Source organism: Python bivittatus, unplaced genomic scaffold (genome assembly GCF_059951505.1).
Source record: "Python bivittatus isolate LINGU-HERP-01145 unplaced genomic scaffold, Pbiv_v1 ctg000700_np1212, whole genome shotgun sequence".
NCBI classification, from domain to species: Eukaryota; Metazoa; Chordata; class Lepidosauria; order Squamata; family Pythonidae; genus Python; species Python bivittatus.
Window position 1 is genome coordinate 56,453,078 of NW_028277098.1, and position 14,582 is coordinate 56,467,659.

General features: G+C 39.0%; 1 protein-coding gene across 1 annotated transcript in view; it reads left to right on the top strand.

Annotated features, from left to right (window-relative positions):
- ITPR3 (inositol 1,4,5-trisphosphate receptor type 3) overlaps positions 1–14,582 on the top strand; it is a 116,384-nt gene that overhangs the window by 75,886 nt on the left and 25,916 nt on the right. Inside the window, exons 31-45 of the mRNA XM_007433671.3 lie at positions 1,027–1,278; positions 2,048–2,173; positions 3,614–3,739; positions 4,540–4,660; positions 5,583–5,767; positions 6,362–6,510; positions 6,909–7,017; positions 7,424–7,514; positions 8,570–8,739; positions 10,623–10,797; positions 11,503–11,687; positions 12,002–12,202; positions 12,428–12,538; positions 13,102–13,197; positions 14,333–14,434. Of these exons, the coding sequence (XP_007433733.1) occupies positions 1,027–1,278; positions 2,048–2,173; positions 3,614–3,739; positions 4,540–4,660; positions 5,583–5,767; positions 6,362–6,510; positions 6,909–7,017; positions 7,424–7,514; positions 8,570–8,739; positions 10,623–10,797; positions 11,503–11,687; positions 12,002–12,202; positions 12,428–12,538; positions 13,102–13,197; positions 14,333–14,434 (2,199 nt within the window). The remainder of the gene's footprint in view (positions 1–1,026; positions 1,279–2,047; positions 2,174–3,613; positions 3,740–4,539; positions 4,661–5,582; positions 5,768–6,361; positions 6,511–6,908; positions 7,018–7,423; positions 7,515–8,569; positions 8,740–10,622; positions 10,798–11,502; positions 11,688–12,001; positions 12,203–12,427; positions 12,539–13,101; positions 13,198–14,332; positions 14,435–14,582) is intronic.

Genomic DNA, 14,582 nt, shown 5'->3' on the forward strand with positions numbered 1-14,582 from the left:
TAAACAGTATGGTAAAAGTTTTTGAATATGTTGCACTACAAAGATCAGAATGGCTAACTTGGGAGAAGCCACTCAAATGCAATCCTCTAGTTCAGTGTTTTTCAGACTTGGCAACTTTAAGATGTGTGGATTTCAATTCCCAGAGTTCCCCAGCCAGTATACTGGCTGGGAAAGCCTAGGATTTGAAGTCCACACATCTTAAAGTTGCCAAGTTGGAAAACACTGCTCTAGATAAATCAAAGAGCCTTACACTTAGGTTCTCCTTGTTATGGCTTACTCCTCCCACTTGCAAGACAAATACAAATTAGTATTAGGATCTTTTAACCTGAAAATTGGAAGAGTAATTGTTGCATAACAGTTCTGTCCTACTTTATACCAAGACAGCTGGTGCCAGGATATAGAGTCTTATTTATTTATTTATTTATTTGACAGTATTTGTATACTGCCCCAAACAATGTAATTTAGGAGAAAGTGATATCCTAGAAGGAGATAGATATGCTGCACCTAGAGCCAAACAAGCAAGGATCACATTATTAACTGCTGCTAAGGCTATTTCAGTCCCAGGAGCTTTAGCCTGTACTGCCTTGAACAATAAGGGACAGGAGAAAAAAAGATTCAAGGTAGGAAGATATCTCCTGTTGTTAGCAGATTTGCTCTGTATGTATTATGAGTGAACTCTTTCATTCTACTATCACATTACAGAAAAGGTGGCAGGACCTAGCTGACTTTGGCGGATCCTGAAAAGTTAATCAGGATTTTATCTGACTATTATTTGATTGGATGACCATCAGGGACAATCTTAAGGGCTCTACATTAGATTGAAAAACTGAAGAATGTTCTAAAAGGATGCAGTGGCGAATTCTTGCCAAGACAACAACATGGATGTATCCACATAGTCACCAGGGATTGAGCTCAACTCAATGAGCTGTATATGACCTGTGAGAAGTAGGCTGGAGAGAGCCAAAGAATAGATATTTAAGTAGCAGCCTTGTTCTTTTGCTTAGATGTCTTGTCCCTTTGCTGTAGATTACCAATGCTGGGGATGATGTTGTGGTATTCTATAATGATAAGACCTCCCTAGCCAACATGTTGGAGATGATGACAGCAGCTCGGGATGGAATAGAGGAGAACAGTCCCCTCATGTACCATATCTCTCTGGTGGATTTGCTGGCTGCCTGTGCTGAAGGAAAAAATGTATACACAGAAATCAAGTGCACATCTCTACTTCCGTTGGAGGATGTGGTGCGAGTAGTCACTCATGAAGATTGCATTACTGAGGTAATGGAAGGATGTAGGTGTCATAGATGACAAATGGCTTTGTGGTTATCATATGATTCTGGGTTTCTAGCCTTATGTGATGAGGCCAAGCTCTGTATGAAGAAAATATGTTTTCTAGAGGTATGCCACCTATACTTATGCAAAATAGATAGGTTTGTTCAAAGTAAGAAGACTGCTGAGCTGTAAGGAATGGCCAGCTTAGAAAAGTCCTGTTCAGTGACCACTGGGTGATCTTATGGCCAATCTTTATAAGAATGTAAGACTATAAATATGTCATAGTAAGATCTCTCTATTGACTCACATAGTTGTATCCCTTTGAAGAATTTAAGGATTCTTCCTTAAATTAAGGACACCTTAAATAAGGTGTCATAGGATTAGGCTTGCAATTAAGTTGTCCAGTATCTTGCTTACCAGAGAGGCCACCAGAAGTATATGAATCATGAAGATTATGGTATTATTTCTCAGCCTAATCTTCAGTATGGGCTTTTAATGAGAATAAAATGGATTAACTTCCTTTGATATCCTGTCCTCTTTCAGAAAAGAGCAGGATGTCAGACTGATGATGGTTTTATGAAGTGGTACTTGCTCAAATCCCTCTTTTCCTTTGATTTTTACAGATGTAGATAATTTTCTCAAAAGCATAAAGGGTGCTAATAAAGAAGAAAGTGCTATTCCCCCCAAAAAGGGTGATGAGTGTGGAACAGCTTTGCTGCTGTTTTGCAACATGCCCAATCTTTTAATTCATCCCTTTTTTACTCTGGTCTTTCAGGTGAAAATTGCATATGTCAATTTTGTCAATCATTGCTATGTAGACACAGAGGTGGAGATGAAGGAGATCTATACCAGCAACCACATCTGGACACTGTTTGAGAACTTCACCCTTGACATGGCCAGGGTAAGTGTTGAAATTTAAGTGATGAGAAAATCATTTTGCCCCAAATATGTGAACAGGTAGCTACATAAATTGATGCCTCTGCTTTCTCCAGATTGGTGCTATCAAAGCATATGTGGAGGACATCAGACTGGGAAAGCTTGAACTAGTTTAATAAATTAGTGAAAAGAACTTCCTGCATAACCCTTCATTAGTCTCCGAAATTCATTGCTAAAGGTGCTTCGTTACCCGTTAACAAAAACAGATTCAGTCACCTTCATGATTGGTGATTCTCTAAAGATGATTAATGATGATTATGACTAATTATAATTACAATTCATTATAACTAACCATAGCCAAAAGCAGGAAAAAAAAGTGGGGGGGGAGCACCAGTTCCAGCTTTGGGAGTACATACCAATTGTAGGGGTTTGGTGGGCAAGGGATTTGTCTCATCTGCTGCTTGTGAGCATCCAAGAAGTATCTAGTTGGCCACTCTTAAGTAGGTCATGATCTGATCCAGCAGGGCTGTTCTTATATTCATGTAAAAATGCAAAAAAGCACTCCTAAATTGCACTGAATTATAATCCATTGAACCCAATATGTTTGGTTACACTTTTCATTAGGATTCCCTGGAGACGATGAAGTGAGCTGTGGCTCGTGAAAGCTTATGACTTTTTTAAAAAATAGTCAAAAAAGGTGCTATTGGAGTCCTGATTTTTTCCCACCATAGATTAACATGGCTTTCTCCCTACAGTGAAACAAAGCAACACTCTCTGGTTTTGTGTACCCTTTTACAAAGAGATAAGCCATGACAGCTAGTCGTTCTAATACAGTAAACCTTTGAATTTTACATTTTGGAGCCTATACACACAGGTGCCATCATTGTGCCCTGCTTGTGAACCCCCTCTGGAGATCTGGCGCACTGCTGTTGGATAATGGAATGCTGAGCTTGGAGACTCAGCTTTTCATACATTCAGTGCGCCAGAGGTCAGAATGCCATTCTTTGAACAAGGTGGTGTTTTATTGTAATTGAATTCAGTGTGTCAAGGATTTGCTTTCTCAAATTATACTGTCCTATTAGGATTACAGGTAATACACATTTGCTCCTGCTTGGCAGAACACACAGCCCTGGGAACTCTCTGCCAAAGTTTGCCTTCAGAGAAGATTGAAGCCTCTGGTGTCAAAAAGTTTCAGTTGCCTCCTGTACTCATTGCACTGTGGAACTGCTCAGCTCTCTGAATGAACTAATCTATTCTTAAGATCTGTTAATAGTAAAATTGTGAACTTAAAAAGCTCACCTCTGCCAATAAATGATTAGGATGCATGAAAGGCAATTCTGTCACACCCACAGCCTCTCCCTGCAGCATGAAGCTAATAATAGGATAGAGCTGTTGTAAGGATTTTTTAGATAGTAATTAGGAGATGTCTAATGCTTTTCAAATGTTGTTTTATTTCCACCTTCAGGTATGCAAGAAACGTGAAAAGCGCTTGGCAGATCCTGCCTTGGAGAAATATGTGCTTACAGTGGTGCTGGACACTATCAATGCATTCTTCAGCTCCCCTTTCTCTGAAAATAGCACTTCCCTACAGGTACAACTGAAGCCTTACAATGGCTGAATCCATTTTCCACTTCTTTTTGTAAATAATAATTGTTTGAAATAGAAATGTGAAACATAAAATATGGCCACTCCCAGTAACTCTGAGAAATGACATCTATTGACAATACCAAATTGCTACGTGTTCCTTTTTGACAAAAACATCAAAGAGCCCCTGAGAAGCACTGTATGATTACTGCAGGAGAGTAGTCCTTATATATTTTAGTTCACTTATATATTTTAGTTTGCATAATTTATACGATTTTTAAAAATCTTTTAGTTTTAGGACAGTAATTTGTAATTGAGTTGATTCTGAACTCAGTTGTCAGCATCTAGTTTAACAGTGGTCACTCTTAAGGGTGTTATTAGATGATACGACAGGGGTGGGTGAGAGGGTATATCCACAACTGGAACTTCAGCTTGCTTGTTTTTAGATAACTATTGCCAATCAGATCAATACAAAAAGATTTAATCTTTTCCCTTGTGCCATTTTTCCCATCCAAGTTTTGTCTTTCCTGTGATTGCTGTTAGTGATTCTGAGAAACCAATACAGGAGAGTATCTTGGATTAGGACAATTTAATTGCCACCAGTTAACTGTCTCAGGGTGGGGCATATTAACTGCCTGAATATTACTTCAGACCTGAGTCATGCCCCATATCACAATTGCATTTTTTTTAATACAGGCATTCCAGTTGTGGGTCTCGTAATCTTATCTCTGTATCCTAGATGGAGCTGATATGGAAATAGAAGCAACATTTCAGAAGATGTCCTTAAGTGTTTCCTCTCTCTTTCAGACGCACCAGACTATTGTGGTGCAGCTCCTCCAATCCACCATGAGACTTCTGGAATGTCCTTGGCTGCAGCAGCAGCAGAAGAGCTCAGTGGAAGCTTGTATTCGCACGTTGGCCATGGTTGGTAAGGAGCAGTACTTATACCTTCCTTTGGAATGAAGGAGGGCAGAGTTCAGGCTTGCAGGATCTATCTGAGATCCTGCTTCAAAAGGCATACACTTTTGGTTAAAGAATTCTGAGCTGTTTCTCTTTTAGCATGAGAACTGGATTTAATTCATTCACACTAAGTCCTCACCTTCTAGTTCTTTTCATTTCAGCCGTATAAAATGGGAAGTGGGAGTTATTTTATGGCCGCTACTATAAAACACATTAATGCACACTATAGCCACCTAAAGTTGCTCAAATAGGTGGCATATAAATTGTAGTCAATAAATAAATGAAAGTAAGGAAAGCAAACCAAATACTTTATCCATCCTTTAGTAATATAGTTTTGTGGGCAGGCATCTTATGCACTATTTGGATCTGCCTTTTTTTTTTTCTGACCAAACATAGGAATTGAAGAATCTGCATGACTGCTGCTCATGGTATAGATGGTCAATTGTGTGACTTTCCACAACAAGAGCTTATCTTTATTTATCTCTAGACAGGTAGGAATCACAGTAGATGTGGAAGGAATGATCAACCCTTTCCTTTCTAGCCATGATTTCAATGATCTTCCTCCCACTTGGTAGAAAAACAGCTTTCATTTCTACCAATACTTTTTCCTAAAAATAACTGCAGGCATGGTAGGAAGATTCAACAGAATTAGGGCAAGTGAGGAAAGAGTTGCATATTCCTGCACTATACAGCAGATTAAAAGTTGTAAGAATTCTCTGAGTATGCAATTAACATCATGTACAATGTAACCTTTATTTTTGTGTTGGAATATATAGTTTGGTAGAGGTTGCTGTGAAATGGCCAGTTTGCTATCTGAGCCCAGCATCATCCTTGTTATCAGTGCTATGACTTAAGGCATCTTCCTCAATATAAATGTTCTGTCCTTTCAGCCAAGAGCCGCTCCATTGCCTTACCCATGGATCTGGATGCCCATGCCAGCTCCCTGTTAAACAGCAGCTCAGTTAGCAGTGCTCAAAGAAATGCTTCCAACTATAAGACAGCATCACGTACTTTCCCTCGGGTTTCAGCTACAACCAATCAATGGGACTACAAGAACATCATTGAGAAGCTGCAGGTACAAGATCACACCAGTCTTGAGGGACCAATATATGCTTGTCTCTTAGTCAGGCCTATCTCAAAATCAACAGTTTGAATGACCCTCTGGAGTAACTGAAATTCTGTACTTCAGAGTTCTGGATTTGGAAGCTTGCATAATTTTTGTATATTCCCCAGGCATTTGGGTTGCAACGTGCTGGAGCCCTGATTGGTTGATGGTTTTCTTGTGGTTTGGATTGCCATTTTATTATTTTATTGTTTCATGGTTGTTTGTTGGTGTATGTATTGTGGTTTTGCATTCTTTTTGTTAGGCTTTGTTTCTTTTTCTTTTTTGTAAGCCTTGGTTGAGTTGGGTAACCCAACTTAACCCAACCCAACCTTGGTTGAGTTGGGTAGCCATATAAATGTTTTAAATAAACAAGTAAAATTTAGCATCCTTTGGCTTACTTTGTATGATTCATTTTGTTTCAGCTAGTTTCAGCTAGTCTAGTTCAGCTAGAGAGAGGCAGTTCCAGGAGCTTTACACCGTTGTATTGGGTAATCTCAGGATCACAGAACAGTAATGTAAATAAATAAATAAAAGCTCTACTTTGAAAATGCTATGCCATTACAGGATATTATCAATGCCCTAGAGGAGCGCTTGCAACCTCTGGTTGAAGCTGAACTCTCAGTCCTGGTGGATGTCCTGCACTGTCCAGAACTACTTTTCATGGAAGGGACTGAGGCCTATCAACGTTGTGAAAGCGGTGGCTTTCTCTCTAAGTAAGTAGCTTCCATAGCTGTAGAGAACTGTAGCCTTTGAGGAACGTTCCAAACTTATGTCATTATTGCTCAGGAAAATTTTTTTGTGAGATTAGGGCCCACTTGGTAGAGCTGTGGCAATTATATTAAACTGCCTGCTTAAGCAAAGAGTCCAGGCCATTTCTTAACATAGAGGTCTTTCTTAACATAGCTAGTTTTTATCAGTGGTGGAGTGAATACTGTATTTCTATATAGCAGGAGTATTGTTGTTGTTTAGTCGTTAAGTCGTGTCCGACTCTTCGTGACCCCATGAACCATATTGCGCCAGGCCTTCCTGTCCTTCACTGCCTCCCTGAGTTTGCTCAGTTTCATGCTCATATAGCAGGAGTATGGTTTGAATTAATTTTTTCTGCAACTAGGTTAGTCCAACACACCAAAGACCTGATGGCAACTGAAGAGAAGCTTTGCATCAAGGTATTGAGGACACTGCAGCAAATGCTTGTGAAGAGGAACAAATATGGAGACAGGGTGAGTATTTAAGAATGCTTATTTTTACCTGGGTATAGATGTCTGTTCACCGAATATGTTTTTGCGGTCTCTTATTCTTCATTAGGCTTTCTGGATAAACAGTTAGGCTTGAGTCTCCTCGTAATGAAGCTCTTTATGATAAATAAGGCTTGTGTCTATACAAGACTTTGGCAGGATATGCCTTTGATCCATGGCTCTGTTGATATTCTCTTTTCACATTGACCATCCCGGTAACAGTGAAACTCTTAAGAGGAAGATAGTGGCTTTCCTGCATGTACTGCTTCCAAAAACAAAAGTTGTATGCAGTTGATGAGCTTGTCCTTCATGCTTTTATCTCCAAGAACCAAATTCTTTAGAAAAACATTCAGCAAAACATATGATTAACCAAGTTTCTTTTTAATGCCAGGGCAACACATTGAGGAAAATGCTTTTGGCTAATTACTTGCAGACCAAAAAATCTGGTTCCAAAGGGGAAATTGTTGACCCTTCCGGGATTGGTAAGTGGTGTCCAGTACCAAATTGTGTCTTCTCCTGTTTCTTCTTTGAGTTCCTTATACGCATGTCTTTAGTTGTTTTTTGCTACTTGACTGTATGCAGCAGATATTGAATAATGTTTCCAAGGGTTTTTTTTGTTTTGTTTTTTAAAGTTTATTAGCTAGATTTATATCCTGCCTTTCCTCCAGGAGATCAAGGTGGCATGCATAGCACTTCCTCCTATAAATTTTCCCTGTTAGAAAAACCCTGTGTGTTAGCCTGGCTTAAGAGATAGTAATTAACCTAAAGTCTCTCAGTGAGCTTCTATAATTGAGAATGGGAATGAATCTAGATATCCCTGGTCATAGTTATACTTTAAGTACTAATATATTGCATTCTATTTATTGCTCAGTCAGATTATTGATCCTTTTAGCTCATGTTTACAATAATGTCAAAGACTAGATTTGGGATCTTTTGTGTGCAAAGCATATGTTGTATCACTGAGATACAAAGGACTGCATAAGAATTTCCAATGCTGGGAACCATAGGAGCTATTTTTGGTCACACAGAGGATAACTTGAAATCTAAAGTGGCCAGCTTGCAAATAATCTTTATGAATAAAAATTGTTTTTAGATTACTACTTAGGCTGCTATTAATATGCTTCTGATAGTTTAACTGAGAGCCAATTTGGCGTAGGTGTTGGACTAGAAACTAGGAGACTGTGCGTTCTAGTGCCCCCTTTAGGCACAAAAGCTAGCTGTGTGATTTTGGGCCAGTCACTCACTCTCAGCCCAACTCACCTCACAGGTGAGGTGTTATTGTGAAGAAAATAAAGAAGTGGGAGTATTATTTGTACAAAAGGTGAGATATAACATCTAATAATTGCACTTTTTGCACTTTTTCTGCTTGATTGGTTATATAAACTGCCTGAGACAAAGAGTTAATGGAACATAATATTTGTGTGTCCCAGGGTGATACAATAACCAGTACATCGGCTTTTCTCCCCTTATTAATTTGGTTACATGTTTTAAATTTGTTGAATGGCCTCCTTTCTCCTTAATGTTTGTTTGCATACAGGTCAAGACCAGGACTGGTCAGTCATTGCTGCCATTCAGTGCCGACTGGACAGAGAAGGGGCCACCAAGCTGGTGTCTGACCTTATCATGAATACCAAAAATGAGAAGATTTTTCAGGAGAGCATTCGCTTGGCTATTCGATTGCTTGATGGGGGCAACACAGAGATACAAGTATTGCATTTGTCTCCATTATGGTTCTGGCGCACTATAAATTCAGAATAACTATAGATGCCATTCCCTAAGTGTGGGATATAGCATCTCATCCATGGTGGGGGCAAAGCTACCAAATGTGATTGTTCTTCTTGGGTACAGGTAGTCCTTGGGTTATGTCCATTCATTCAGAAACTGTTCAAAGTTACGATGATGCTGAACAAGGGGGACTTACAACCGGTCCTCGAAGCTGTAGCTGTCACAGCATCCCTGCGGTCATGTGATCGCTATTGGGGCGCTTGGCAACTGGCTTGCACTTATGATGGTTGCAGTATCCCACAGTCACATGATCACCATTTGTGACTTTCCCTGCTGGCTTCTCACAAGCAAAGTCAATGGAGAAGCCATCAGGCATCTACCCGTAGCACCCGCCTGCCTGCACTTGCACCCGTCTATCCACCATAGTGCTCACCCGCATGCCGGTAGCTCTTGCCTACCAGCCTGCTTGCGAACTGCCTAAAAAGGAAAGGCTTGTCATTACTGCGACTTGTGACTTCCTGCCAGCTTCCCCATTGACTTTGCTTGTTGGAAACTGGCAGGAAGTTGCAAGTTGTGGTTGTGTGAGGTCCTTGCTTAACAACCCACAGTCCTCACTTAATAATGGCAGTGGGGGCTGCTGGGATTGCCATTGCTAAACGGCATAGTCCCGTGACATCATACTTTATGACTGCATCACTTAGTGATGGAAATTCCGGTCCCAGTTACCGTCGTAACCCAAGGAGTACAGTATCATAGAATAGTTTTACTGCTGGTAATTGTTTTGAGTATGTCACAGAAGTCATAGGCACAAAAACAAGTTAATGGAATAAATCTCATTTTACATGAGCTTAGAAAAGATTCCCAAGCAGGTGGGTTGATGACATACAGGGAAGAAATGAATTGGAAAAACATTTAATCAAATGTTTTTATTGCATCCTTGAGAAACTTAACTGCGTAATTAATTTTCTCAAATAACATTTGCTCCCCCTGCTGGGCTTCTTTAGGGCTTGCTAGGACAAATTCAACATTTTCTATTTCATCGTCTTTTATTTTGGAAACAGGAAGTATGTCCTGCACATTATATCTAAATTGGTTCTATTATAAACAAATACATGTATTTAAAGGTTAATAAAAAAATACTTTTCCTGCTCCATAATGAATCACCATGCTTTTAAGATTTGAAGTCAACTTTTTCTGGAGAAATATGGTGATGAGAAATAATATTATTTATACCCTAACTTTTACAGTGAGAACCAGACCACCAAATGATAACTTAACATGATTATAGTACCAGGCGGAATACGTATGCTGTTGCTATTCAGTGAGGCAGTTTGTCATAATGTGAAACGTGATCTGCATATCTGCATCCTGAGCATGCATCAGTGTACTCCATTTACTTCCTGATTGATAGCATACCAGCAATAGGACGTTCTCTTGCAAATGTAGTCTCTGCGGTAGCGATCTTACCTAGAATAGAGTAGACATGCTTAGGGTGAAACATGCTTTCATTGTACTTGTGGCATACTGGCAAAATGTGCCAAAACTGACTGGTACCATCCTTACCATTACCAGGGAATGGTGCACGTAGCATGGCTGGTAATCTAATCTACATATTTCCTAGCTTACTAAAATAATAACCTGAAAGCCTCAGTTGGCCAAAGCCATGATGGGTGGTGGAGGTTAACATCTATGGGGCTACTTGGTGATGATCTGAAAAAATGTGAAGAGCTTACCAAATGCCTTCCCGATGTTTTGAGTTTTAGTTGCATGCTTTTTGGGATTGTGAGGTCAACACGTTTGGAGGTACCAGTTTGGGGAAGTGTTGAACATTACACCTGTTTTCTCTCTTCTGGCTCTCTCTGAAGAAATCATTCTATAACTTGATGACCAGCGATAAGAAGTCAGAAAAGTTCTTTAAAGTTGTTCATGACCGGATGAAGAAGGCACAGCAAGAAGTTAAGTCCACAGTGACTGTGAATATGAGTGATATTGGCAACAAGCCTCGAGAAGACAAAGACTCCCCTGATCACAGCAGCAAAGGTATGTGAGAAGTGAGGTGTTCGCTTGAGCCAACAGTCTGGCTAGGGAAGTCTTACATCTGACTGAACCTGTAACTACCTCTAAGCATTGCTTAGCCCCATACAATTCATCCCGGGATTCCAAAATTAGGGGGCAGTAACAATTTCTTAAAGAATATCTGCCCTGCATCTTATTAATATTCTCATCTCCATTTTTATGGATAGTTTTTTTTTCTTTTAAGTGTTCAGAAAATGTAGGGTCTACTTAGATATTGCTAAGCAGTATCTTTAGCTGATATAGTCATTCCTAAAAACCAAATCACAGTTTTCCTGAACAACTGCCTTAGTAGTACAGGTTGACAATAACGTCTAATTATTGCATGTAGGGATGGTCCTTGGTGTAATTATTGTCAGCCTGAAACACTTGGAGTTCAATTTCCCAGTGCCTATTAGGCTGAATAATGAATAAATACATCTTGTAGCTTCACATTATATAGTTTAAAGAGGCTTGTTTTCTGAACTATCAGAGGAATGTTTTGTCTGTCTATGGCACAATTTAATGAGGCCTGTTTTCTTACAGGAAGAAGAGGTTCAGTACAGTAAAAAGGGATGCATGCCGATAGGGCTTTCTCCAAAGAGTTAGGCAGAATATGCCTTGGTTTAGCCTTTTTAGATAAATATAGCAGCCCATGTGCTGGCCAATGATCAAAGTTCTTCTTCCTTGCAGGACAAGTAACAACTTTTATGTTGCCTAATGCACCATCCCGTTATGCAATGGGTGTAGGCTTCCATTCAGCTCATGATGCAAGAGACAGGAATCAGAATAATGAAATGAGTATGTCAGTCTTAATAATGGAGCCAATTCTTCGCTTCCTGCAGCTGCTGTGTGAAAACCACAACCGGGATCTCCAGGTAGGTGTTCTGCAGTGAAAAGGGTGCTTTATGTCATGGTTAGATAGGTTCTGGTAAATCCCAGTGATTTGATAACTTCAGCAGGAGTGTCCAATTTCCAGTTGTTAGTAGGAGCAGTAAGTAATGTTTCTTCTTCATGGAAGGGGTATCCATGCAATAGGCTAAAACCTTCACAATGCCTAGGAAAGGCAGGAATCACATAACTCAAAATTGTGTTGTATCTATCACTCTAGGCTACCTCCTTCTTTCTAGATCATCTTCTGTCTCTTCCCACTGTGAAAATGCCTATTAACATTTTACTATATATCTTACAGAACTTTCTCCGCTGCCAGAATAATAAGACCAACTACAATTTAGTGTGTGAAACACTGCAGTTTCTGGATATTATGTGTGGTAGCACTACAGGACGGCTGGGTTTATTGGGGCTCTATATTAATGAATACAATGTGGCCCTCATCACTCAGACTCTGGAGACACTTACAGAATACTGCCAAGGACCCTGCCATGAGAACCAGGTATTATATTATCACTTGCGGATAGAATTATATTGATTCTTAATGAAGCAAATTAATTGTCCTGGAATTAATTGTCCAGGAAGATAGTGAACTGGCTTTGATTTCTTGCTCAAGATGCTGGACAAGGCAATAATGTTTTCAGTAATTTCTGACCATCTGGAATGGGGATTTTGAGGCAATAATGAGTTGCAAGCCATTTGGATAACTCCATATATTAATCCACAGAGCTGCATTGTGACCCATGAGTCAAATGGCATTGATATAATCACAGCCCTGATCCTCAATGACATCAGCCCCCTCTGCAAATATAGAATGGATTTGGTTCTTCAGCTGAAGGTAAATGGGGCAGCAAGAAATACATTGATGGGGTGGGGAAGGATGAAAAACATAGCAAGGAATTTTTCTACATATTCTTTGATCATGGGATTAGAAGGAACTAGCTTTTTATATCAAGTATGGAGATACTTGTTTCACTTTTTATTTACATATTTGTACATAACCTTTGTCAGAATGTAAATTAGAAGCAGACTATGAGTGTGAAGAAACTAGAGGTGATAAAATAATTAATGTGAATACATAAGACCATTGTTCTGTCTAACGCAGAACTATTTCCTTAGATTGGTAATGATTTTCAGCCCTGCTACCCCAATGTTCCTTTTCAACAGGAGATACTATGCATTTAACCTAGGACAACATACAGTAATACTCCGTCATTGAACTATGGCATTGATTCCTTATTGCAGGAATTTTGTCTAGACTTGACTTCCGTGTGCTGATTCAGAATTTGTACTACAAATTACCTTAATGAAAGAAGGATGATTTTTTTACCGAATAAGTTACAAATGGATTATTTCAGTATCCCATTTACTTTCAGTACATGTCTGCTGTCTTTTTATTAGGACAATGCCTCCAAACTTTTGCTAGCCCTGATGGAGAGCAGGCATGACAGTGAGAACGCTGAGCGGATTCTCATCAGCCTCCGTCCCCAGGAATTGGTAAGGAAGATAAGGAGATTAGGAATGTTGGTACTTGCTGTTTTTGCAGCTTTGCTAGAAAAAAGGAAGGGACCTGGAATTCCTTGGAGACTCTTGAAAAAATCAAAATCAACAGGAATATACAGTCAGGTCCAGAAATATTGGGACATCGACACAATTCTAACATCTTTGGCTCTATACACCACCACAATGGATTTGGAATGAAACAAACACAATGTGCGTTAACTGCAGACTGTCAGCTTTAATTTGAGGGTATGTACATCCAACTCAGGTGAATGGTGTAGGAATTACAACAGAGCCAAAGATGTTAGAATTGTGTCGATGTCCCAATATTTCTGGACCTGACTGTAAGTTCCTTACCAGTTTCTCATATTTCTTTGTAGGCAGGTTAGTGTCTAGTGTTTCAATATCAACCTTCATTGTGATAGATGGATACACTCTCATTGGGAACTTTTCAGACCATGATATCAGCCTATTTTTCCATTGGCAAATTCAACTGAAAAATCTAAGAGATTTATCAGTCATAGTGATCTTATGATGCTATTTCAGTTAACTCAGGAGTAAGGTTGTTAAAAATAGTTGGGATATTAGAAAAATCCATCATAGATTTCTTTTCAAATAAAATATATAATCTGCCCAAACAAAATCTGTTGAAGCATAGGTGAGCATATAACTTATGCAGTTTGCTAATATCTGTTTTGAAATATTCTCATCTCAAAAATTGCATAATATTTTGAAGGCGTTACATGAAATATGGGAATATTTGGAAAACAATCATATCATAGGTATCTATGAGAGAATGTTCAATAAGGATCAGAATGGTATAAATGAGTAGTTTGGAAAATATGAATTTGTGGGCTCTAGAGAGGAAGGGCAACCATATGGATGTAATAAGAAAATGTTTAATGCATTAATTCCACCACAAGATTTCAGCAAGTTCTAATCAGGCCTAATTTCTGTAATCTGAAATTTTTGATATTTTTACAAGAGCTAAAAATGGTTCTTATTAAGAATGAAAACTGAGATTCATAGGATACCAAATTCCATAGCAAATTGTAGTCCATACTTGTATACCAACTTTACCATATATTCAACTACATCCTGCTTATATGTTTTTCTGTACTTTATTTTGCAGGTTGATGTCATTAAGAAAGCCTACCTTGAAGAAGAAGAATGTGAAAATTCTGAGGTTTCTCCTCGGGAAGTTGGACATAACATCTATATTTTAGCCTTACAGGTATCATATGTCTATCTATTACTTTATATAAATTTCTCTCTCCCTTCTTGTGCTATAGTGCTTTGGAATGATAAATTAGAAAGGAGTGTTTTCCCAACATTTACTACCCTGAATGGTCCTAGACAGATTTATTAAATTTTTAATTAAA